Here is a 26,567-nt window from a genome sequence, read left to right as displayed (position 1 = left end):
ATGGCGGCGATGAAGCTGCTGACCGGTGCTGGGTTGTTGCTGGCTCTGTGCGCTCTCGGCCTGCTCGCCATGGCTATCTGCACCGATTACTGGTACGAGACGGACGCCCGGCGGCACCGGGACCGCTGCAAGAACTACGCGAACAAGAGGAACGACCCCGGCTTCATCTACATCCCGAGCCAGAACCTGCCCCTCCGCCAGGCTCCCCGGCAGCTGCTGGCCCGGGCACACGGCTACTTCCTCGCTTCAGCCCCGCTCGACTCTCACTGCAGCCGCCAGTTCAACTCCACCATCCTGGGCCTCTGGAGGAAGTGCCACCGCCAGGGCTTCGACCAGGACACCGAGGAGCTCATCTTTAAAGGTGAGAGCCGGCCGGGGCTGGGCAAGGGGGGAGAGAGACAGGGTGGGGGTCTCCCAGAGAACTGGGGGAGGGTGGGGGGGAGCAGGGTGGGAGAGAGGATTGGATTGCCGGAGAGCACAGAGATTGAGAGACTCGGGGCTCTAGGACAGAGGAATACCTCCCTGGGGCTGGGGGGAGGTGAATGGGGTTGAAGTGTGTTTGCTGCACAGAGTTAGGTTAGGAGCACTTCAGGGTTTTGGGTGGTGAAGAGGTTGGGTTCGGGCTCTAATCTGTAAACGCGACCTTGACATCATGTTGCTTTGGAGTCTACTGCTTGAGTGTTGTCCGCAGAAACTCCTAGTTAAGTGGGATGTGTATTGACAGGAGTCTGGGTTTGGTGAGTGAGGTGAATTTGCCTGTGTTTTCAGTATTTGGCAGTCTGCTTATCGCTGCTGCTCTGGGTGTGCTCGGCATTGGCTGAAAGCCTGGATTTTGGATCCAGGAACGGCGCTGTCCGGGGTGCTGAACGCTGCCATGCAAGACGCTAGACAATCTTGTTTGACAAGAGAACCATAGCTCCTGGGTTGTGATATACAGGCTGTGCTTTAATCGGTGTTAAGAGTATGCAGTGAAATCAGGAACTGTGAGGCTGTTAACAGTCAGATTAACGGGGAGAGCAGGCATCATGGAAGCATTAAATTATAGATTAATATCCGGGGAATGAGAGAGATGAGACACCCACAGGCTGCTAGACTTCAAAACAGTCAGCAAATATCAGTCAATCAATCAAAGGGTCTTTGGCTGTGGCTGGGTGTGGGGATTAGAGACTGGGTAGGTGGCAGATATGCAGTAAACGGTGCTCTGTCTTCCACTCAAACATTGTTTACTAGGATATCATTTGACTCACAATGAAGTTAGAAGAACTTTCTAACAAGCCTGCGCTTGAATTTGTCCTGCTTTCTACTCATTATAGAATTGTAACAGTGAATTGTAAATCTCACTTTAATGGAAGAGAGGGGCTAAATAATCAGATAACTCGATTTCCACTTTAAACACTGATTATTTTCTCAATGAATTCGAGAGAAAGTGCATCACTGCCAGACATAGCAATCATAAAGGCATGGTCTTTTCTATCTGATTCAGCAGTGTGTGTGTGTGTGTGTGTGTGTGTGTGTGTGTATGTATGCCTTTCTATGGAAAAGCACTGTTCCATGTTTGGGCACGTGCACCAATGCATTATTGCTTGAGCCTATCTATATGTCATGCACAAGTTAGGATCACATAATTATTGCCATACTAACATAGGAGAGAAAAGTATGTACAGAGGGCAGGAGTTGGTCTTCAATAGCGATGATACAAGTAGCATCTCGGAAATAGCTGTAAGTCAGGAATTGAAAAAGAGGGAGGAACTGAAGAAAATTCCAGTCTCCAGGGAAATAGCTAGGAGTACATTGTTGGACCTGTGAGCTGACACATCTCAAAGTCCTGATGGATTTCATCTTCGGGTCTTAAAATGAGTAACTAATGAGATAGTTGATTCCTTGGTTTTAAGTTTCGAAAGCTCATTAGAGTGTTACTTTTGGATTGTAAAATAGCGAATTTAATTCCTTCTTTTCCACAAAAGGAGAAAGCAGGAAACTACATGACAATCAGCTTAACAGTGAAAAATATTACAAGTTACTGTGAAAGATATTATAACAGGGACAAGTTCAAGATAATCAGGAGAAATTCCCTTGTCAAAGGGATATCTAATTGAACTAATTCTTTGGAGAAATCTGAAAAAGAGACTTGAGGTGTAGATAAAGGAGAACCAGCAGATGTACTGTATATAGATTTCCAGAAGGCATTTTGTAAGGTGCTGCATCAAAGGTTATTGTGGAAAATGAAAGCTCATGCTGTGGGAAGTAACATATTGGCATGGATTGAAGGTGGACTAGCTAACAGGAAGCAGAGAGTCGGAGTTATGAGTGGTGTGCCACAGGAGTTGGTGCTGGGGCCTCAGTTCTTTACAATTGATACAAATGATTTGGTTGAAGGGCTGGAAGGCATTAAATTAGCAATATTGATTGGTTCAGTGAGTGGTCAAAGATCTGTCAAACAAAGTAAAATGTGGGAACACATGAAATTGTTCATTTTGACAGGAAGAATAAAATAAAATGGGCGGCACGGTGGCACAGTGGTTAGCACTGTTGCCTCACAGCGCCAGAGACCCGGGTTCAATTCCTGCCTCAGGTGACTGTCTGTGTGGAGTTTGTACATCCTCCCCGTGTCTGCATGGGTTTCCTCCGGGTGCTCCGGTTTCCTCCCAAAGATGTGCAAGTTAGGTGAATTGGGCATACTAAATTGCCCGTAGTGTTAGGTGAAGGGGTAAATGTAGGGGAATGGGTCTGGGTGGGTTGCACTTCGGCAGGTCATATGGATTTGTTGGGCCAAAGGGCCTGTTTCCACACTAAGTAATCTAATCTAATCTGAAAGCCCATTGTCTAAATAGTGAGAGATTGCAGAGCCCTGAGATGCAGAGGGATCTGGGTGTCCTAGTGCTTGATTTGATTTGATTTATTTTTGTTACATGTACAGTGAAATGTTTTGTTTTGTGTGCAGTACATGCAGATCATACCATACAAAGTGCATAAGGGTAATAGAACAGAGCGAGGAATATAATGTTACAGTTGCAAAGGTGAATCAGGCCTGGCTGATCATAAAAGATTTAAAAGTAGATTTAAAAGAGCATTGTTAGTAATTTTAACAGACTTAGAATTGAAATTTAAAAGAGCAGAACGATTGGAAGATATGCAAGAGTAAGATGTCCTGCAGAGAGCTCGCAAAGTGTTGCCATGTGTCAGTGCCATCTTGAAACCATGACAGAACGTTAGTATGCAGGTACAGCAAGTAATCAGGAAAGCAAATGGTTTAATTGTGAGAGGAATTGAATGCAAGCCCTTCTGCTGCATTCATAGAGGGTGCTGTGGAGATTGTACATATCTGGGGCATACTGCTGCAGGTGGTGGAAATGATGCAGAAGCTGGGGGAGTGGAAAATGAGGGCACTCGAGTAGTGTTGTGGGAGGGAAGGGAAGGGGTGACGGCTGAAATGCAAAATTGGCAGGACACGGTTGAGGACGCTGTTAACCCACAAGGTGGGAGTCCTTGGCTGAGGAAGAAGGTGAACATTTCTGAGGCATGCCCACCCCCGCAGAAGGTAGCATCATGAGATCAGATGAGATGGAGGCAGGAAAACTGGAAGAACAGAATGGAGTCGTCACAGGAAGCAGGATGTGAGGATGTATAGCACAGTAACTCTGGGAGTCTGTTGGTTTGTCATGGTCAGCCTATCCCCAGGAATGGAAACAGAGGTGACAAGGAATGGAACAGAGGATTCAGATGTGACCAAATGAAGGTGAGAGTGGGATGGAAATTGGAAGTAAAATTGACAAATTTTCCCAGTTCAAAACAAGAGAGGGAGGTAGCGCCGACAATGTCATCGGTGTACCAGAAAAAGAATTTTGGGGAGGGACCCAGGTAAGATTGTAACAAGGAATATTCCAGGTACTGCACAAAACATCTGGCATCACTGGGGCCCACCCTTGGCCACATCTGAAGAAAGTGGGAGGAGTTAAACAAGAGATTCTTCAAAGAGAGGATGAGCTTGGATAGGCAGAGGAGGGTGGTGGCGGGGGGGGGGGGCAGTTCATGCTTTCTTTCCAGGAAGAAGAGGAAAGCCCTGAAACTATCCTGGTGGAGGATGGGCATGTAAAGGTATTGCATGTCCATGCTGCAGAGAAGTTGGCTGGTGTCTGTGAATGGGAAACTGATGTAATTGTGGATGCAAGAGGGGAGGGACGAGGTTCACAGATTCATACGTGCACAGAAAAGGTCCTTTGGCCCATTGAGTTTGTACCGATATAACTGCCACCAGAAGTGCGCTAATCCCAATTTTCTGCATTTGTCCCATGTCCTTGAATGTTATAATATTTGTAGTACTTATTGGATTAGGTTCCCTACAGTTTGGAAACAGGCCTTCTGCCTAACAAATCCACACTGACTGTCTGAACGGTAATCCATCAAACCCATTCTCCTACCCTATATTTACCCCTGACTAATGCATCTAACACTATGGGCAACTTAGCATGGCCAATTCACCTGATCTGCGCTTCTTTGGATTTTGGGAAGAAACTGGAACACCTGGAGGAAACCCATGCAGGCACAGGGAGAATATGCAAACTCCATGAAACAGTCGCCTGAGGCTAGAATCGAATCCAGGTCCCTGTTGCTGTGAGACAGCAGTGCTAACCACTGAGCCACCTTGTCACCACTTATCCAAGTTTCTTTTAAAGGTTATAAGATTTCCAGTGTCCACGCCCTTCCCAGGAAGTGCATTCCAGATTTCCATCACCTCCTGAGTGAAAAACCGTTTTGCCTAAATCCCCTCTGAATCTCCAGCCCTTTACCTTAAAACTATGCTCTTTCATGATTGACCCCTCAACTAAGGGGAATAGCTGCTCTCTGTTCTCCCCGTCCGTACCTCTCAGTCCTATACATCTCAGTCAGGTCCCCGCCTCAGTCTTCTCTACAGCAAAGAAAACACCCCAAGCTTATGTAATCTCTCCTTATAGCTCAATTTCTCCATCCCAGGCAACACCCTGGTGAACCTCCTCTGTACCCCCACCCTCACCAGTGCTATCACATCCTTCCTGTAGTGAGGTTACCAGCAGTGCACACAGTTACAGCCTGCACAGTGCTCTGTACAACTCCAGCACTATCTCCTTTCTCTTATACTCTACCCCACAACTGAAGAAAGCAAGTTCCCCATATGCCGCCTTAACTATTCTATTCACGTGCTCTAGGAGAAAGTGAGGACTGCAGATGTTGGAGATTAGAGCTGAAAATGTGTTGCTGGAAAAGCGCAGCAGGTCAGGCAGCATCCAAGGAGCAGGAGAATCGACGTTTCGGGCATGAGCCCTTCTTCAGGAAATCACGTGCTCTGCCGACTTGAGGGATCTGTGAATAATTACCCCAAGATCCTTCTGTTCCTCTAAGCTACCCAGTATCCTGGTATTCATTAAATACTGAGCTGAAAATGTGTTGCTGGAAAAGTGCAGCAGGTCAGGCAGCATCCAAAGAGCAGGAGAATCGACGTTTCGGGCATGAGCCTAAATACTCCCTCAACTTGCTGCTTCTTCCAAAGTGCATCACCTTGCACTTGTCAGGGTTAAGTACTGTCTGGCACTGATTTGCCTGTCTGACCAATCAATCTATACCTTACAACCCTACAATCATTTTCTTTGTTATTTACCATTCCACCAATCTTGATGTCGTCTGCAAATTCATTTAACAATCCCCCCTACATTTTCACCTACATTATTTATTATATATGTAACAATAAGCTTCCCAGTACTAATTCTTGTTGTAAGCCACTGGACACTGGCCTCCAGTCACTCGAACAGCCTTCTACCACTGCCTTTTATGTCCTATTGCTAAGCCAGTTTCCAGTCCATCTCGTCATGTTTCCCTCAATTCCATGTGCTTTAAACTTCTCAGTCAATCAGTTTCCCATGTAGGACCATGTCAAAAGCTTTGTTAAAATCCATATAAACTACATCAACATGAGCTTCCCTCATCCGCACGCTTAATCACATTTTCAAAACACTCTAACACATTTGTTAGACATAATCTGTCTCTGCAAAGCCATGCTGACAATCCCTAATTAACCTCTTGTTTTTTCAAGTAGGTGTTAATTCGCTCCTTCAGAATTTTCCCCTGTAGTTTCCCGACCACGAATGTGAGACACTCTTCCGATCCCCCCCCCCCACCGCTGTTGAAAGGTGAGACCACATTAACTCTCCCCTGTGGTGAGAGCCCCTCCTATTCCCTGCCTCGTCGTCCACAGCAGCCTGGGATGCAATTCATCCAGGCCAGGGGTTTTGTCTATTTTAAGCCTGATGGTGCCTCCAATACCTCCCCATTCCCTCTGTCAAACTGTGTAAGTTCCTCACAGTCCTTTCTCATGAATTCCATACCTACATCTTCCTATTCCAGAGTGAAGACCCAAGAGAAATATTTATTGAACACCATTCTAATATCATGCAGTTCACACACAGGTCACTCCCTTGGTCCTTAATGGGCCCTACCCTTTCCATAGTTAACCTCTTCCCGTTAAAGTATTTATAAAATATCTTAGGATTCTCCTTAATCCTATTTCCAAGTCCTTTCTCATGCTCCTCCTTTTTGATTAGATTAGATTACTTACAGTGTGGAAACAGGCCCTTTGGGCCAACAAGTCCACACTGACCCGCCGAAGTGCAACCCACCCATACCCCTACATTTACCCCTTACCTAACACTACTGGCAATTTAGCATGGCCAATTCACCTGGCCTGCACATCTTTGGACTGTGGGAGGAAACCGGAGCACCCGGAGGAAACCCACGCAGACACAGGGAGAACGTGCAAACTCCACACAGTCAGTCGCCTGAGGCAGGAATTGAACCCGGGTCTCTGGCGCTGTGAGGCAGCAGTGCTAACCACTGTGCCACCGTGCCGCCCACACAGTTGCTGTTCTAACTGTGTAGGGGAGAGTTTTAAAAAATTGAGTTGAGTTAGGACGAATTGCGTTCCATGGGGCAGGAGCAGGCAGAAACAATAGGTCCTGTTTGTGAATCTTGGGAAGAAGGTAGAACATAGAACATAGAACAATACAGCACAGAACAGGCCCTTCGGCCCATGATGTTGTGCTGATCATCTATCCTAGATTAAGCACCCATCCATGTACCTATCCAATTGCCGCTTAAAGGTCGCCAGTGATTCTGACTCTACCACTCCCTCGGGCAGCGCATTCCATGCCCCCACCACTCTCTGGGTAAAGAACCCACCCCTGACATCTCCCCTATACCTTCCACCCTTCACCTTAAATTTATGTCCCCTTGTAACACTCTGAGGTAGAAGTGCACTGTGTGGGGTTGGGGGACCATGAGCTTGAAGCGGTGAAGGGAAGATCACCAGATGAAATGAGGTTAGTGACCATTGTAGAACATAGAACATAGAAGGATACAGCGCAGTACAGGCCCTTCGGCCCTCGATGTTGCGCCGACCGAATCCTACCTAACCTATACTAGCCCAATAACTTCCAAATGCCTATCCAATGCCCGCTTAAATGACCATAAAGAAGGAGAGTTCACCACTGATACGGGCAGGGCATTCCATGAACTCACAACCCGCTGTGTGAAGAATCTACCCCTAACATCTGTCCTATACCTACCACCCCTTAATTTAAAGCTATGTCCCCTAGTAACACCTGACTCCATTAGCGGTAAAAGGTTCTTAGTATCTACCCTATCTAAACCCCTAATCATCTTATACACTTCTATCAGATCTCCCCTAAACCTTCTCTTCTCCAATGAGAACAGCCCCAAGTGCCTCAGCCTTTCCTCATAAGATTTTCCTACCATTCCAGGCAACATCCTGGTAAACCTCCTCTGCACTCGTTCTAAAGCTTCCACATCCTTCCTATAGTATGGCGACCAAAACTGCACACACTACTCCAGATGAGGCCTCACCAGAGTCTTATACAACTGCAACATGACCTCAGGACTCCGGAACTCAATTCCTCTGCCAATAAAGCCCAGTACACCATATGCCTTCCTCACAGCACTATTTACCTGGGTGGCAACTTTCAGAGATCTGTGTACATGGACACCAAGATCCCTCTGCTCATCCACACTACCAAGTAGCCTACCATTAGCCCAATAATCCATCATCTTGTTATTCCTACCAAAGTGAACGACTTCGCACTTAGCTACATTGAATTCCATTTGCCACATTTCCGCCCAGCTCTGCAACTTATCTATATCCCGCTGTAACCTACCACTTCCTTCCTCACTATCCACAACTCCACCGACTTTTGTGTCATCCGCAAACTTGCTTACCCAGCTTTCAAGTCCTTCCTCTAGATCATTTATAAAGATAACAAAAAGCAATGGTCCCAAAACAGATCCTTGTGGTACACCGCTAGTAACTGCGCTCCAAGATGAACATAATCCATCAACTACTACCCTCTGTCTCCTTCCAGCCAGCCAATTCCTAATCCAAACCTCTAATGTATCCTCAATGCCATACCTCCGAAGTTTTAGCATTAGCCTACCATGGGGAACCTTATCGAACGCCTTACTAAAATCCATATACACAACATCTACTGCTTTACCCTCATCCACTTCCTTGGTCACCTTCTCAAAGAACTCAATAAGGTTTGTGAGGCACGACCTGCCCTTCACAAAACCATGCTGGCTATCCCTGATCACGTTATTCCTACCCAGATGTTCATAAATCTTATCCCTTACCATTCTCTCTAAGACTTTGCCCACCACTGAAGTCAGACTCACTGGCCTATAGTTACTAGGGCTATCCCTACTCCCTTTCTTGAACAATGGGACCACATTCGCTATCCTCCAGTCCTCTGGTACTATTCCCGTTGACAACGACGACATAAAAATCCAGGCCAATGGCTCTGCTATCTCCTCCCTAGCTTCCCATAGGATCCTGGGGTAAATGCCATCAGGCCCAGGAGACTTATCTATATTCATCCTTTCCAATATTCCCAAAACCTCTTCCCTGCATATTTCCAGGGCATCCATTCTAATTATTTGTGATTCCATATTCACATCAGCAACAGTGTCCTGTTCCTGAGTGAATACTGATGAAAAGTACTGATTTAATGTCTCTCCAATCTCCTCCGCCTCCACACACAACTTCCCACTACTATCCTTGACTGGACCGATACCTACCCTAGTCATCCTTTTATTCTTGACATACCTATAGAAAGCCTTTGTGTTCCATGATGGGGTCATGGTCCAAGGGGAAACAGGAGGGAGATATCAGAGAGCTGGCGTTCAGCCTCTGCAATGTAGAGGTGAGTCCGCCAGACAACAGCGGCACCACCCTTGTCAACAGTCGGGGTTGGATCTGAGAGCATGGGGTACAGTCAGTTCAGAGGGAGGTATGTTTGAATAGTTGAGGGGAAAAGAAATGAAGGTGACAGCTTTACTTTCTGTTTAAAAGAGTAGAGAGTGCTTTACAATCAATTTAAGAGAGAAGAGGAGGCTGTACTCTGTATCTAACCCTGTACTTTTCCTGTTCCGAGGGTGTTTGATGGTGACTGTGTAAAGGGAGCTTACTTTCAGTTTCAAAGAGCAGAGGGAGCTTTATGTTCAGTTTAAAATAGTACAGGGTGCTTTACAATTAGGTTAAAATAATAAGAGGCACTTTAGTCTGTGTCTATCTAAATGCCGTACCTGTCGAGGAGTATTTGAAGGGAGACAGTGTAGAGGGGCTTAACTCTGAATCTAATCCCATGCTGTATCTTCCTGACAGTGTTCAATAGGACAATTTAGAGGGAACTCTACCCTGTATCAAACCGCATGCTGTACTTAGAATCATCAAATCCTTATAGTCCAGATAGAGGCCATTCAGACCATTGAGTCTACACCAACCCTCTGAAGAGCATCTCTCCCAGAACTACTGTGCTACTTACCTGCACACTCTCTTTGATTGGGAGAGTGAAGAAGAAATTTTATTTTCAGTTTAAAGGGAACATTGCGCTATAATTAACCCTGCCTTGTCTCTGTCCTGGGAGAGTTTGATGGGGCCAGTATCAAGGTAGCTTTATTTTCCATTCAAAGTGAAGCTTCGCTCTGTCTAAAAGACTTGAGGAAGCTTTGTTTTCAATTTAATACATTTGAGGGAGCTTAACTCTGTGTCTAGCCTTGTGCTGTACCTGTCCAGGGAGTGTTGGATGGTGACAGTGGAGCAGGAGCTGTGCTTTCAGTTGAGAAGAATTAAGGAAGCTTGACTTTGTGTTTTCAAGTAGAGGGGCCTTTACGCTGTAACCCCATCTTGTCCCTCTTCCATTAATGTTTGGCGTGGATAGTGTAGAGGAAGTTTTACTATCAAAAGAATTGATGGTTTCTTTCAGTTTAAAAGATTAGAGCAAGCTTTAATTTCAGTTTAAAGAGCAGAGGCAGTTTGTACTTTCAGCTTAAAAGAGTAGAGAGAGCATTACCCTATATCTAACCCCATGCTGTCCCTAATGAATATGTTTAGTCTTGGCTAAGACTACCGACAGTGTGGAAACAGGCCCTTCGGCCCAACAGGTCCACACCTACCAGCCAAACAATAACCCACCCAGACTCATTTCCTTACATTTTACCCCTGACTAATGTACCTAACACTATGGGCAATTTTTGGACTGTGGGAGGAAACTGGAGCACCCGGAGGAAACCCATGCAGGCACAGGGAGAATGTGCAAACTCCACACAGACAGTTGCCCTGAGGCAGGAATTGATCCCAGGACCCTGGTGCTGTGAGGCAGCAGTGCTAACCACTGAGCCACCGTGCCCCTATAGGGGGAATTTCCTCTGTTCACTTTTTAATTGCCTCGGGAGTGTTTATTTGCTCACTGACCTTCACCCACTTAGTGTTCTGTGGAAATATCGAGTGATGGGAGCTTGAGTGGGGAAGAGCTGAGAGAGGTTTTATGTTCACTGAAACTGCTCAGAGAGTGAATGTGGAGAGAGTTTGGTAACTGTATCTAATCTGTGCTGCACCTTGGTCTTGAATACAGTCCTAGCTGTTTGTTGTAGAATCAGCCAACATCCAGACCCTGAAGCAAATGATACAGAGGGAGTTGGAACACCAGCAGATTACATAATTATTGAAACAGTGAGCCTCAGGCATTGCTGGAACAAGGACCAATCAGAGTTTCTAAGGTTCAGAGTAATACAGTGTACTGCAGATTGACGTTCAGAGTAATGGAGAGGACTATGTTTTGAGGTTCAGAGTGGCAGTGCAGTAATTAGGAATGGATGCATGTATTATATATCTTGTCTGTGCAGTGAGCCTCCTGATAGAATGTATTGTTAGTGGCTGTGGTTTAAGTCTGGAGAATTGAAGGAGTGGTGATTGCAGTCGGAAGTGGCGCACGTTGTAGTGTTGGCTGGACAGATGGCAACACTGGGTCACCCTGGGCCTGTCAACACTGAAGCCTGAATGAAGCTAATGCCAGCAGGGAGAAAAGGCCTCCGACAGCTGACGGAGACACATCAGGTGAGGCACAACTAGGAAATGCCCAGGGATAAGAGGGCAGATTGACAGAAGCAGAAAGTGTTTACTGAAAGCAGAACACACATATGCAAAATTCTGGATTAGAGTGGTGCTGGAAAAGCACAACAGTTTGCCAGACTCCAATGCTGTAATAGTCTACGGATTTACTATATTGAGCTGCTACTCTAAGGTGTCTCTGTTTTTAACATAAAACAGTTGTTTGGTGCTGAAAGGAAGTAACAATACCTTTTCTAAAGAGACATTGAATATATGTGTCCGCACTGTGGCTATTTGATGGTAGGATTGATGTTTTGATGATCTTTCTGGACAGAGTCAGTGCCCTATGAACAGATGGTTAAAATGTCAGTAATACTTGCTGTGAGTGGGTGCGTTAAGTTGTGTTAATCGCAGAGTGTGGACCAGCACTGGCTCTGAAATAGTGTGTTTATGTTACAGGTGTTGTACAGCGATGTATTCCTGTGAAGTATCACTACTCCTCCTCAACAGTGCCACGAAACCTACCAGTTAATTTAACCCTGACTATTCGGCAGGACGAATGGCATGCTTTGCGTAAGTACAAGGGAAAGAACACATTTCAGTGTAATAGAGTACCACAGGCTGAGGGTTAGAGTAATAGAGTACCACAGGCTGAGGTTTAGAATAAAGGAGTACCTCAGGCTGAGGTTTAGAGTAATGGAGTACCACAGGCTAAGGTTTAGAGTAATGGAGTTCCGCAGGCTGAGGTTTAGAGTAATAGAGTGCTGCAGGCTGAGGTTTAGAGTAATATAGTACCACAGGCTGGGGTTTAGAGTAATATAGTACCACAGGCTGAGTACCACAGACTGAGGTTTAGAGTAACAGAGTACCACAGGCTGAGGTTTAGAGTAATGGAGTACCACAGGCTGAGATTTAGAGTAATGGAGTACCTCAGGCTGAGGTTTAGAGTAATGGAGTACCGCAGGCGGAGGTTTAGAGTAATATAGTACCACAGGCTGAGGTTTAGAGTAATGGAGTAACACAGGCTGAGATTTAGAGTAATGGAGTACCTCAGGCTGAGGTTTAGAGTAATGGAGTACCGCAGGCGGAGGTTTAGAGTAATATAGTACCACAGGCTGAGATTTAGAGTAATGGAGAACCACAGGCTGAGATTTAGAGTAATGGAGTACCGCAGGCTGAGGTTTAGAGTAATAGAGTACCGCAGGCTGAGGTTAAGAGTAATATAGTACCACAGGCTGAGTACCACAGGCTGAGGTTTCGAGTAATGGAGTACCACAGGCTGAGGTTAAGAGTAGTAGAGTACCACAGGCAGAGGTTTAGAGTAATGGAGTACCGTAGCCTGAAATTTAGAGTAATGGAGTATCACAGGCTAAGGTTTAGAGTAATGGAGTACCGCAGGCTGAGGTTTAGAGTAAGAGTACTGCAGGCTGAGGTTTAGAGTAATATAGTACCACAGGCTGAGATTTAGATTAATGGAGTACCACAGGTTGAGATTTAGAGTAATGGAGTACCACAGGCTGAGGTTTAGAGTAATGGAGTACCACAGGCTGAGATTTAGAATAAAGGAGTACCTCAGGCTGAGGTTTAGAGTAATGGAGTACCATAGGTGAGGTTTAGAGTAATGGAGTACCGTAGGCTGAGATTTACAGTAATAGAGTACTGCAGGCTGAGGTTTAGAGTAATGGAGTACCACAGGCTGAGGTTTAGAGTAATAGAGTATTGCAGGCTGAGATTCACAGTAATAATATCACAGACTGACGTTCAGAGTAATAGATAATTCTGCAAGCTGAGGTTCTGTGTAAAACAGGGGGCTGTAGGCTAAGGTTCACAGTAATAAGAGTATTGCAGCCTCAGACTCAGATTCATAAACAGTACTTCAGGCAGACAGTCAGAGTACTAGAAAGAACTGCAGGCTGAAGTTCAGAGGAATGCAGAGTCCAAGATTCTGGCACCGAGAATGTAATCTAATTAAATGAGAGGTACATCGGGATCATTTGGGATAGGGGTCTCTAGTCAGAGGCACAGACAGACATTGCAGCGGCCGGCAGTGAAAAATCAGAATGGTACCCTGGATCATTAAGCTACCAGGATCTCAAATACCAGGATAAAAAAAATCTCAGAGAAGGTGCAGAATGTTCTCAAAGGAGAGAGGGACCAGCGGAGATCCATGTACACATTGGAACTAATGACTTAGGAAGGGAAAAGGATGAGATTCTGAAGGGAGAATGTAGAAAGTTAGGCAGGAATTTAAAACGGAGGTCCTAGGGAGATAGTGAGGAAAGAGATCAATCTGAGACTGATACAGTTGGGAAAAGGAGCAAGTCAAACAGTCAGGGCAGGCAGGGACAAAGCAGAGAATGAGGTAGGGCTGATAAATTAAACTGTATTTATCTCAATGCAAGATGCCTAACAGGGAAGGCAGATGAACTCAGGGCATGGTTAGGAACACGGGACTGGGATGTCATAGCAATTACAGAAACCTGGCTCAGGGATGGGCAGGACTGGCAGCTTAATGTTCCAGGATACAAATGCTAAAGGAAGGGCAGAAGGGGAGGCAAGAGAGGAAAGGGAGTGGGGCTTTTGATAAGGGATAGCATTACAGCTGTGCTGAGGGAAGATACTCCTGGAAATACCTCCAGGGAAGTTATTTAGGAGGAACTGAGAAATATGAAAGGGATGGTGTCCTTTTTGGGATTGTATAGACCCCCTAATAGTCAGCAGGAAATTGTGGAACAAATTTGTCAGAAAACCTCAATTATCTGTGAGAATAATAGGGTGGTTATGTTGGGGATTTTAACTTTCCAAACATAGACTGGGACTGTCATAGTGTTTAGGTGGAGAGGAATTTGTTATGTGTACAAGAAAATTTTCTGATTCAGTATGTGGATGCACCTACAAGAGAAGCTGCAAGACATGACCTCCTCTTGGGAAATAAGGCAGGGCAGGTGACTGAGGTGTCAGTGGGGGAGCACTTTGGGACCTGCAACCATTATTCTATTAGTTTTAAAATAGTTATGGAAAAGGATAGACCAGATCTAAAAATTGAATTTCTAAATTAGAGGAAGGCCAATTTTGATGGTATTAGGCAAAAACTTTCAAAAGTTGACTGGGGATAGATGTTTACAGGTAAAGGGTCGGCTGGAAAATGGGAAGCCTTCAGAAATGAGATTACGAGAGTCCTGAGCCAGTATATTCCGGTTAGGGTGAAAGGTAAGGCTGGTAGGTATAGGGAATGCTGAATGACTAGAGAAATTCAGGTTTTGGTTAAGAAAAAGAAGGAAGCATATGTCAGGTACAGACAGGGGATATCAAGTGAATCCTTAGAGTATAAAGGCAGTAGGAGTGTACTTAAGAGGGAAATCAAGAGGGCAAAAAGGGGACATGAGATAGCTTTGGCAAATAAGGTAATACAAAGGAATTTTATAGACATATTAAGGACAAGGGGGTAACGAGGGAGAGAGCTACAGGGAGAGGCTGAATAGGCTGGGGCTGTTTTCTCTGGAGCGTTGGAGGCTGAGAGGTGAGCTTATAAATGTTTATTAAAAAATGAGGGGCATGGATAGGGTAAATAGACAAGGCCTTTTCCCTGGGGTGGGGGAGTCCAGAACTAGAGGGCATAGGTTTAGGGTGAGAGGGGAAAGATATAAAAGAGACCTAAGGGGCAACTTTTTCATGCAGAGGGTAGTACATGTATGGAATGAGCTGCCAGAGGATGTGGTGGAGGCTGGTACAAATGTAGCATTTAAAAGGTATCTGGATGGATACGTGAATAGGAAGGGTTTAGAGGGATATGGACCATGTGCTAGCAAATGGAACTAGATTAGGTTAGGATATCTGATCAGCATGGACAAGTTGGACCAAAGGGTCTGTTTCCGTGCTGTACATCTTTTTGACTCTATGACTCCAATGCAGGCTGTAGTTTAGAGTATACTGAGTACTGACTGCTGATGTCCAGAGGAACATAGATTACTGCAGGCAGGGATTGGCAGTAATAACAAGGACTGCAGGCTGAGGTTGACAGTAATAATAGGAACCGCAGGCTGAGATTTAGAGAGGTTCAGAGTACTGTTGATGTGTTTCAGAATAGTAGAATCATAAAGATAATAACAATAATAAACTATCCTGATCCCAGCCGATGCTATTACTGAACAATTCAGATCCCACAGGAACCTGGTTTGATTTTTCATAATTGGACTTGTAGAATTTTAACATAATGCTCTCTTGGTAAAATATACGGTCAAAATGCTGCAGTTTGCTGTAACAAGAAAACAAATGTTTATTAATAGAACAAAAAGGTTGAAAATAAAAGCCATCTACATTTCACACAAATTCAGAGATTTTTAAAAATACGATAAAAGTTTAACTCAATAAATCCCAAAACATTACTTTTGAAATTGAAAATAAACAAACCAGTTTTGTACAGCACCCAACAAAAAAGCACTCATACAGCACTTACACCGAAGTCCCTGTTTCTAAGTTCCTAAGTCACACGCGACTTTGCCATTTAGACTGGTGCTGGAGATAGCTTCTTCCTGGAGCTATTATACACCTGAGCTTAAATGTACCCAGCTTTAAGTAACCACTTTGGGGTTTTATCCCAACACTCCTGGTCTGGGATTAACACTGACTCCCCAATCTAAACAGTTTAATTCTCGGGAGTACTAGTCTGACTTCACAGGACTACTCAAAAACTGATTGCCAATCACCTTCTCTAAGCTATTTATGTTTTCCTTAAGGTTCAGAGAAAACAAGTTCCAGAGATCAATAACAAACCCTGAGGCCCATTATTTATTGTGCTGCAATGCAAAACAAACTAAACTAAATAAATGGCCCCATTCTTTGTCGGCAAAACCCATTTACTCTGAAGTCAGGCTTGAAAGAAATCATCATGCTACAAAAATACTTGGAAAATGTCAATTTCAGACCCAGAAAATCCAAAATCAACTCAAAAAATAAGAAACCTAAACTTAAAATAAATAATATTAATATATATATTAAATACATAATTTATAAATCCTACAGTTTATTCCCACGTCCCTCCAAAGAAAAACAAAGCATAAATGTTAAGGAGGCATGTTTGTTGTGCATCAGAAGTTATCTTATTGCTAATTCTACAATTACTAAACCTGGCTACATGTCAATATTAATTACACACTAAATCACACAGCAATCATTTTTACACTACACGCTGTCTCTCTCATATGCACTCTCAATAAAGCCTCCGCAATGACATTTTCTTTTCCAGACACATGAATGATTTTCAAATTATACAGTTGAAGAATTAAGCTCCACCGAAATAATCGTAAGTTCTGGTCCCACCACCTTTCTAAATCTAAACGATCGTGGTCCGTATAAACAACAGTTTTGTCCATATTATTGGTAATGCATGTTTCAAAATGATGTTGAACCATCACAAGACTCAAGGTCTCTTTCTGAGCAATTGAATACTTTAGTTGATATGTAGTCGGCTTCTGCAGAAAAATATCTGATAAACCATTCAAACCTCATCTTGTCATATTGCAGTAAAACAAACCCCACACAATGACATCCCTGGCATCAAAAGCCAATTAAATGGCTTTGTATAATTTAGCACAATTAAAATTGGGCTGTCTTTAGTACAGTTTCTCATTTTTCCAAGGCAGTTTGACACTTATTGACACATATTCAAATATTCTGCCTTTTACAAAGTTTGTTACGGGTGCAATGACAGTGTTGAAATTCAGAACAAACTTGTGAAAGAATCTATAGGGTGTTAACACAGTGTAAAAGCTCAATTTAGGCATGGGAAGTCCAAAATAGCCTCTAATTTTGTTTATCCAAGTGCTATTTGGTTTTGTCCCATAGCATGGCCTAAATACATTGGCATTGGCAAGTTCACTCTCAGCTACATTTACAGCAAATAGATTTATGGAAGTCAAACAAACAGTTCAGGCAAATGGTGCCAATATTTTTGCCAGGTTTGGCTAAAACCAACCAAATAGTAAATTTAAACAGTACAATTACCAGGTCTGAAGAAGGGTCACTGGACCCGCAAAGTTAACTGTGCATTTTCTCCACAGATGCTGCCGGACTGACTGAGTTTCTCCAGCAATTTCTGTGTGTGTTTCAGATTTCCACCATCCACAATTCATTGTTTTATTTTACAATTATTAATTCCTTTGGTTATTGTTTAACTGTTGAAACATTGCTGATGGGTTTTTCATTCCAAATCGCATCACTTTGTACTGATTAGGTCCATCTGGTATTACACAAACCAAAACTTCTGTAGCTTTCTCCATTACTAATTATCCATTTAGCAAGTTGATTTTTGTGACGAACCAGGCGTGTTCAGTTTGCTCAACACATCCTTCAGTCATAGTTTAGGATATGAGTCCACTCTTGTTACCACATTGACATCACGATAATCATGCAGAATCTTTACAGCCACAATAGATGATATGTAGTTACTTTGACTCAGTCCATTAATGTCATTGTTCATAATAAATGAAATTACTTTCCTCACCTGAGCTAATCTCTCTAGATTGAGTCAGCACAGGTGTTGCTTTATAGGTAATGTATTCTCTACAGCAGCATCATGAACGGCCAAAACCACTTTTTCAGGTCTATTCCCACAAATAATTCAGAGGTCACCTTGATAATTTTTTTGGAAAATAAAAATATTTAATCCTTTAAGTACCTCAGTATATTTCAGTTTGTTGGAAAGTTAACTTCTGAAGTTTTCATTTTGGATTAATTTCCTATTGCACTGATGTTTCTATTTCTCTCCCTACTTCCTTCACTACTATAAGTACCCCTTTCTCCCAGCAATCATCCTTATTATGTAATCTTTTCACTGTGTTAACACCAAGCAGTCTTACCTCACACCCATAAATTAGTTCAAAACAGCTGAATGCTAGGGACTCATTAGGAGTATCCCTAATGGCAAATAGTAACAAACCCCTTATTCCTATCATTAGGACCCTCTTAGCAATAAGCTCTAATCATAGTCTTCCAACTTTGATGCTGTCTTTCCAATGCACCTTGAGATTAGATGATACACAGAAGGTGTGAGTTCAATTTGTAACCTAGGCATTATTTTTTTAATTACCTGACATACTTTAAGACCAAGGCTCAATTTTTATCTTTTTCAATATATATATAAAACATTCAACTTTTGTAGTCATTTTTTCCTAAAAGCTTGTTGAAATATCTATAATTGTTGAAAGACACTATTTCCCAATCCTGTTTTTAGGTCATACCGGTCTGTTAAGACTCTGCTAAATGGTTCTTTGAAAGCTGGTACTGGAATTAAAAGAGCAGATTTAATTGATGGTTGCGATTTCCTCATTACCTGACAAGTTATAGCATTTCTTCAAAAAAATAAGTTTTTAATGTAATCATGGCCAATAAAAAGGCTTTTATATTTTAGACTGCGTTTTCCTAATACTTAAGTGACCTGCTATTCAAATTTTGAGAGTCATTCATCAAATGTTATTGTGGCTGATGGCCCTTTACTCACCAGCTGGTGTTTGAAGTGGTCTTCATTTCCTCATTAAGAATTTGTTTTTCAAGTAATGACACAGAGGTGTCATTTTGATTCAGTTTCAAATCTGTTCATTGCATTTCTGCTAAGGACTAAATATGTTAGCCTCATTCTCTCCTCCTTCACCCTTTTTAATTACATTTTCAAAATTTATATCCAACGATTGACTTTTCAAATTGTTTCCCTTTTTCATAGACTCCTTTTTCTTCCTATCTAGTCCTATGGACCTGAGATCTAGTCAGGAAACAACCCAGGATATTCCTCTTGTAAGATCTCAGTTTCTTTTACCTCCACTGGTTGTTCCTTGACTCTTGGTTCAATATTTTTGAACCAGCCAGATCATTTCCTAAGAGGAGGTTAAACCCTTCTATAGGGCTTTCATAGAATCCCTATAGAATGAAAGCAAGCCATTTGACCCATTAAGTCCACACTGACCCTTTTAAGATCATCCTGCCCAGATCCACCCCCTACCCTATCCCTGCATTTCCCATAGCTAATCCACCTAACCTACACATCCCTGGACACAATGAACAATTTAGTATGGCTAGTCCACCTAACCTGCACATCTTTAGATTGTGGTGTGAAGCACAAACACTGGGAAAATGTGCAAACCCCAACACAGGCAGTCACCTGAGGGTAGAATCAAACCCAAGTCACTAGCACTGTGAGGTAGCAGTGCTAACCTCTGAGCCACTCTGTCACCCCCCAGTTGTCTCATGACTTTCACCTGACTGTATGATTGGATTGCTGGACAGCTACAATTCATATTTTCTTTTTCACCAACCCCTCTGGAAGACAAATGCTACACTAGCCAGCAGCAGCGGCTGACTTATTTCAGCGTCTCTTTGTATTTTTATTGATTTATCAGCTTGATTTGAAGCATAAGGAAAAATCTCCCATTTTGAGATAAAATATTCAGAATCTCCAGCAGTATGATTCTCCCTCGACAGTCTTTTAAAAATAATTTTCATGTCTGACCCGTCCATCTTAGTACATTTCAAGGGAACATTATTTCTTTGTATTACTACTCCAGTTACAGTACAGGTCAAACTGCTATAACACATTTCATTAATGTGAATTCACTGTAAAGTGATTGAAGGATTGGGGACAGTGTTCCTAAAATGCAAACTTTTAAAGTGTGTATTGGTTATAACGCGATTCTGGCCGCATTAGTTTGGCGCAGCTATTGTGTGATTTTTCAATAATGGGAAAACGTTGCACAAGAATGGGACTATCTCATGATAGCAGAACCTACGATGTGCATCTACTTCTTATCCAGATGCTTCCTTATCTGGAGACTCCTGAGGTTTTCTTACCAACTGACATGTTTTACAAACTGTACTACACCTTTATGAAGTCTTGGCTGTGTTAAATACTTGTTATTGATTCCCTGCCACAGAACCTTCATGTGTGATTTGTAATGTGTCCGAAGGATACCTGGGCGGTGCCACTAAGGGATGAACAACTATCCCTTCTTCACCTGTAGGTCAATGAGGAAGTCTCTAAATCCTCATCAGAATCCTGTTCATAGTGTAACAACATTCAGAAACTCCTTCAGCCTTAGCTTTAATGTGAGTTGTCTGCACTCTCTTACTTAACTCTGGATCTGCTCCCTGAGCCTCAATGAATGAAGACCTAAGATCATAAGACATAGGAGCAGAAATTAGGCCATTCAGCCCATCGAGTCTATTCCACCATTCAATCATGGCTGATAAGTTTCTCAACCCCATTCTCCTGCTTTCTCCGTGTAACCCTTGATACTCAAGAACCTCTCTATTCCAGTCTTAAATATACTCAATGACCTGGCCTCCACAGCATTCTGTAGCAATGAATTCCATAGCTTCACCACTCTCTGGCCAAAGAAGTTTCTCCTCATCTCTGTTCTAAAAGGTCTTTCCTTTACTCTAAGGCTATGCCCTTGGATCAGAGTCTCTTCTACCAATGGAAACATCTTACCAACATCCACTCTATCCAGGCCATTCAGTATTCAATTAGATACCCCGCCCCCCGCCATCCTTCTAAACTCCATTCATAAACCCAGAGTCCTCAAACATTCCTCATATGTTAAGCTTTTCATCCCTAGGACCATTCTCGTGAACCTCCTCTAAACAAGCTTCAGGGCCAGTACATTCTTCTTGAGACTTGGGGTCCAAAATTGCACACAATACTCCAAATGTATCTGACCAGAGCCTTACAGAGCCTTAGAACTACCTACCAGCTTTTATATTCAAGTCCTCAAAATAAATGCCATCATTGCATTTGCCTTCCTGACTACTGACTCAACCTCCAAGTTTACCTTGAGAGAATCCTGGACTAGAACTCCCAAGTCTCTTTGCACTTCAGACTTATGAATTTTCTCCGCAGTTAGAAAATAGTCCATATCTCGATTTTTCCTACCAAAATGCGTACCCTCACACATTCCCACATTGTGCCCCATCTGCAATTGCTTTGCCCACCCTCCTAACCTGTCCAAATCCTTCTGCAGCCTCCCCACCTCTTCAATGCTATCACTCCCTCCATTTATCTTTGTACCATCTGCAAACTTAGCCAGAATGCACTCAGTTCCTTCATTTTGATCATTAATGTATAAAATGAAAAGTTGTGGTCCAACACTGAGTCTTAGGGAACACCATTTGTCACCGGCTGCTATCCTGAGAAGGACCCTTTTATTCTCACTGTCTACTTTCTGCTAGACAGCCAAGCTTCTATCCATGCTAGCATCTTGCCTCTGACACCAGGGGCCCTTACCTTACTCAGTAGCCTCCTGTGTGGCACCTTGTCAAAGGCCTTCTTGAAGTCCAGGTAGATAATATCCATTGGCTCTCCTTGGTCTAACCTGCTTGTTACTTGCTTCTAGCAGATTTGTCAGGCATAGCCTCCCCTTGGTGAAACCATGCTGCCTTTTAACCATTTTACCATACACTTCCAAGTATTCAGAAATCTCATCCTTCATAATGGATGCCAGGTTAAGCTAATCGGTCTTTTGCCTTACTCCCTTTTTAAACAGGGGTGTCACATTAGCCATTTTCCAGTCCTCTGGGACACTCCCTGATTCTGGCAATTCCCGAAGGACCGCAACTCATGCCTCCACCATCTCTCACCTTCAGCCTGTTCATTTTTTCTAGCACCTTCTCCTTGGCGATGGCCACCATACTCAGTTCTGCCCCCTCACTCTCTTGAATTTTTAGGATATTATTTGTGTCTTCCACCATGAAGACTGACGCAAAGTAATTATTCAGTTCCTCAGCCATTTCCTTGTTCCTGACTACTATCTCCCCAGCATCATTTTCCAGCAGCCCAATGGCCACTTTTACCTCTCTTTTTCCCTTTATATATCTAAAGGAACTCTCACTTTATGTGCCACATTATTTCTTTTGAACTGTCCTCATTCTTGAAAAGAGATTCAGCTGTTTGGTGTGACCTCTGATAATGGACTTTATTTGTCCAATGCTTTAGTTGTTACACATGACGCAACTTGCTGTTTCTTTTGCTGAGACATTCCATAATTAAAGGTGACGATATAACTCTCAATCCTGCCAAGTCATTCTGTAGAAGCAATCCAATTCCATCCATGGGCCATTTTTTTTTAACTATCCCAACACTAGTGGTCCAGATGAAAAATCACACTCCAGTTGGATCTTGTGCAATGGAACTGGGATATATGCTTTACCTGTCTTATTTACCAACACTTTAGCTTTCATTTAATCATCTGAATGGAAAACTAAATCCTTCCCCATCCAGATGGTTTGACTAGCTCAGTATCTTGTACTATAGTCATGGACTTTGGTTTTTCCCTTGAAGAGAAAGGAACTATCTTTCTTTTTGATTATCACCCTTCATATCTCTCATCCACTCTGTGTAATTCTGCATTCATGATCGTGTCTATCTCTGGTTCTTAGTTATAGTTAAACTGGCAATCTGATCTGTGGGGGAGGCTTATTCCTTTTGGGATTCATTCTTATGAACTCCAGTAAGTCCCAGTGATTTTTCTTTCAACTTTGCAGCATTCTAAGCAAACCTTGTTACAGTGGAAGCTTGGCTTCCGATTTTCATCTCCTGCCCTTCCAATCCGAGAGGACACCCTGGACATTCCCACCTATTCATTTCTTAACTAAAACACCTACATTCATTCACTCTCCCATTTTCAATCCCTCTTGAATTTCTGAGGAAAAAAGGTTTAGTTTTTGGATGAACTCATAATCATCAACCATTATTGTTACCTGCTGAGCAATTGGTTCTCAAGGCAATATGGGGGGTAGTAAGTTTTTAAATTCTTCTAGGTGAATAATCTCTCTAAAACCTTTATACATACGTTCAGCTCCCAATGCTCTTATCCACCTGTCAAACTTACTTGGTTTAACTCTTTTGACTTCGGTTTAGTTTTGCCCCAGCCGTTCCTTAAATTTCAGAATCTTTGCCGATCCTAAATATAGCGAATAGTTTTCTTCAAAGCAACCTCTACTGACAGCTAAGCAGAAATTTCCTGTGCTTTACCTGTCAACTAACTCAGCAACAAACAATATCAGTTTTCGTTTGCTCATTTCATTTGCCTAGCTATTTTCTCAAATGACATAAGAACACCTCCACAATCCTTTTCCTCAAAATTGGGTAGGTCCCATGCAAACATAACTGGACTTCAAATTATGACTCAGAATTCTGTCTACCGGTGGCTGCATCAGTAACTGACATCTCCTGTTTCAATTGTATAACTTCAAGCTGATATTCATATTTTTCTCCTGTTTACCTTTACAATCGTAACTCTAGTTTGCTCATTTACATTCTTTTCTTCATCTTTCTCTGTTATCTCTTTATCTTTTCCTTCCCTTTGGAATTCAACCTTTTTTTTAATCAATCTGTCCTCATGCTCAGGCTGCTTTAACTGTAATCAAATATTGTGTCAATCCAGTGCTTCCCTACCAAGTACACCTGGCCTTGTATTTGCTCTAAACCCTAGTGCCATGACAGAGCCTCCGTTATCTTTGCCTTCTTAGTTCTGTGCTGATCAACACACTGTTTCTTGATCATTCTTCTCTGTTTGCAGGAGGCAAACTGGTTAACAATTAAAAATGTATCTGACTCCTCAAACAGAAGTCACAGCTTATTGCTGAAGGAAAACTGAACAGGTTTCTTCCTCTGCAGAGAACTCCTGTGCAGGCAGAGAACTGATGGTGTCTCACTCTGTTGATGACAGCCCTGAGGCTTTGGTCATCAATGACTCATCACAAAGCAATCAGCTACTTTTTGCCGGATTAATCTCCATTTGTACACAGCCCTTGGCTCTACCTCGTCTGTAGGGTAAACTTCAACTACAGCTTGAACCTGCAGCTGTGTAAACAGTGCTTCCAATGAGTGTCAGGTTCCTTGCTTTTAAAAAATTGCAGCAATGTCAAAAGAATCCTTGGTTTTTAAATTGGATCTTTTCTCATTTCAGACCATAATCAAAATATCAAAGAATAAAATATATTGTTTACAAAATATACAACACGTAATACCAAATTCATACAATCAAGTGCTGTTATTAAGTAATCAAGGTAGTCAATACTATTTCGCTCTATCTAACCTCCATACTTAGGGTCTCTCTTGTGGTGCAGTGATAGTGTCCCTACCCCTGGACATGGAGGCCTAGGTTCAAGTCCAAACTTATTCCAGAGGTGTGCAAAGATAGATTTTTTTTCATGTCAGCTTTGCTTGTTACTGGTTCACTAAGTGTTTTTCCTTCATTCCTGAAGAAGGGCTTATGCCTGAAACGTTGATTGTCCTGCTCCTTTGATGCTGCCTGGCCTGCTGCGCTTTTCTAGCAACACATTTTTCACTACTCTGTATGGCAGTAGTGTAGGGATAGAAAATAAATCTAACCCTGCGCTGCCCCTGTTCTGGCTGTGTTGATGCGGAAAGTGTAGAGAAAGCGTTACTGTCTATCTAATCCTGTGCTGACCCTACCTGGGGACAGTGTAGAGGGAACTTTACTCTGTATCTAACCTTGTGCTGTCCCTGTCCTGGGAGTGTTTCATGAGACACAATAGAGGGAGCTGTGCTCTGTGCTCTGTTCGAATTATTTTGGGATTAGTTTCTTGATTTGCTGCTTTCTCTGATTCAAGCTTTGCTTTCTCCAAATCCCAGATCTGCGACGAATGACAGCAGGCTTTATTGGAATGGCAGTTTCTATCATTCTCTTTGGCTGGATCATTGGGATTCTGGGCTGCTGCAAGGATCACGATTTGATGCAGTATGTGGCTGGCCTGCTCTTTCTCATGGGAGGTAAGACAGTCAGTTTGAAATCAGCACCTCCACACCCTCTACAGTCAATTCACAAAGAACAGTGCTCATGGCATTACCCAGTCTTTCAATGCGAGGATGATATAAGCACACTGGTGAGAGTCAGGTCCCCCTCACTCTTCCCCAGCCCGAACACTGACCACCCTCACACTCCTCCCCTCACACCTTCGCAATTTGTACACTATCTGCCCTCTCGTTCCCTCTCAGTCTGAACACTGACATTTCCTTCAACTCCACTGATGGTTCGCTCCCTCCCAGTCCATACACTGACTGCCCTCTTGCCCTCAGCTCCCAGTCCATACACTATTTGCTCTCTCCCAATCTGCCCTCTCGCACCTCCCCAGTCTATGTACTAACCATCCTCTCTGTCCTCACACTGATTGCCCTTTCTTGCTCCCTCCTACTCCGTATACTGACCACCCTCCAGTGCATACACTGGTCACCCTCTCTTACTCTCCCCCATCCATACACTGACTGCATGCACTCTCCAGTCCATATACACTCCGCCCTACTGTCTCGATCTTCCACAGTCCATTCACTGACCACCCAGACTTCCCGCCCTTTCCCTGATGCTCTTTGGTACCACCACACCCCCTCACACACACCCTGAGTATATTGACCACTCATTCCCTCCCAGTTTGTACAGTGACTACCCCTCGTGGAATATTGGAAGTCCTGTACCCTTGAACGTACCTTTCCAACTGCAGTCTTTCCTTTTGATCGATCAATTCTGGAGGTAGGAGACAATATTATTCTCTTAGCAGTTGTTGTCTCAGTGATCCTGCAGACATTTGACAATAGCTTTGGCCTGGGATCATGTATCACACTGAGGGCGTGAACAGTTTGCAAGGACGGCATATCGCCAGCACCTTGAAAGCAATCTTGATTGTGGAGATCTGAGGCGGTCACTTCTATCTTTTTGATTGCTTTATAAGAACGTTTCTGCTCATCAAATACTAGTCATCAGATGAACAACAAAACAATTCCGGGTCAGAAGTGCGTTTAGTGTCTGCGTGGAAAGTGAGGTGTTTATGAAAAGTGTCACTGAGGGTTAGTCTCCAGATGAGAGATACCAATTCTGTTCTTCCTTTCCCATCAGGAACCTGCTGCATTATCTCCCTCTGTACTTGTGTAGCTGGAATTAATTTTGAACTTTCCCGTTTTCCTCGGCACATGTACGGGCTGCCCGAGGATATCAGCCATGGCTACGGCTGGTCCATGTTCTGTGCATGGGGCGGACTAGGACTCACACTGTTAGCAGGTTTCCTCTGTACTCTAGCCCCCTCCCTCAGCAACCCTCACACAGTTGTACACAAACCACGGGCAGAGAATGGGACAATGTAA

General features: G+C 43.3%; 1 protein-coding gene across 1 annotated transcript; it reads left to right on the top strand.

Annotated features, from left to right (window-relative positions):
• Nucleotides 1-26,567, top strand: LOC132824341 (transmembrane protein 178B-like). The gene is made up of 4 exons (XM_060838695.1): nucleotides 1-361; nucleotides 11,885-11,998; nucleotides 25,068-25,205; nucleotides 26,323-26,567. Exons 1-4 carry the CDS (start codon nucleotides 1-3, stop codon nucleotides 26,565-26,567), a joined length of 858 nt encoding a protein of 285 aa, XP_060694678.1.

Source organism: Hemiscyllium ocellatum, chromosome 18 (genome assembly GCF_020745735.1).
Source record: "Hemiscyllium ocellatum isolate sHemOce1 chromosome 18, sHemOce1.pat.X.cur, whole genome shotgun sequence".
NCBI lineage: Eukaryota > Metazoa > Chordata > Chondrichthyes > Orectolobiformes > Hemiscylliidae > Hemiscyllium > Hemiscyllium ocellatum.
The sequence above is the reverse complement of the archived record's forward strand: the minus strand, read 5'-3'. Positions and strand labels throughout refer to the sequence as shown.

Bases quoted from the DNA above. Each gene is read 5' to 3' on its own strand.
- LOC132824341 (XM_060838695.1), top strand. From the start codon at position 1: ATGGCGGCGATGAAGCTGCTGACCGGTGCTGGGTTGTTGCTGGCTCTG. The intron at 11,999-25,067 runs GTAAGTACAAGG...TCCAAATCCCAG, and splicing joins GGACGAATGGCATGCTTTGC to ATCTGCGACGAATGACAGCA. The intron at 25,206-26,322 runs GTAAGACAGTCA...CTTTCCCATCAG, and splicing joins CCTGCTCTTTCTCATGGGAG to GAACCTGCTGCATTATCTCC.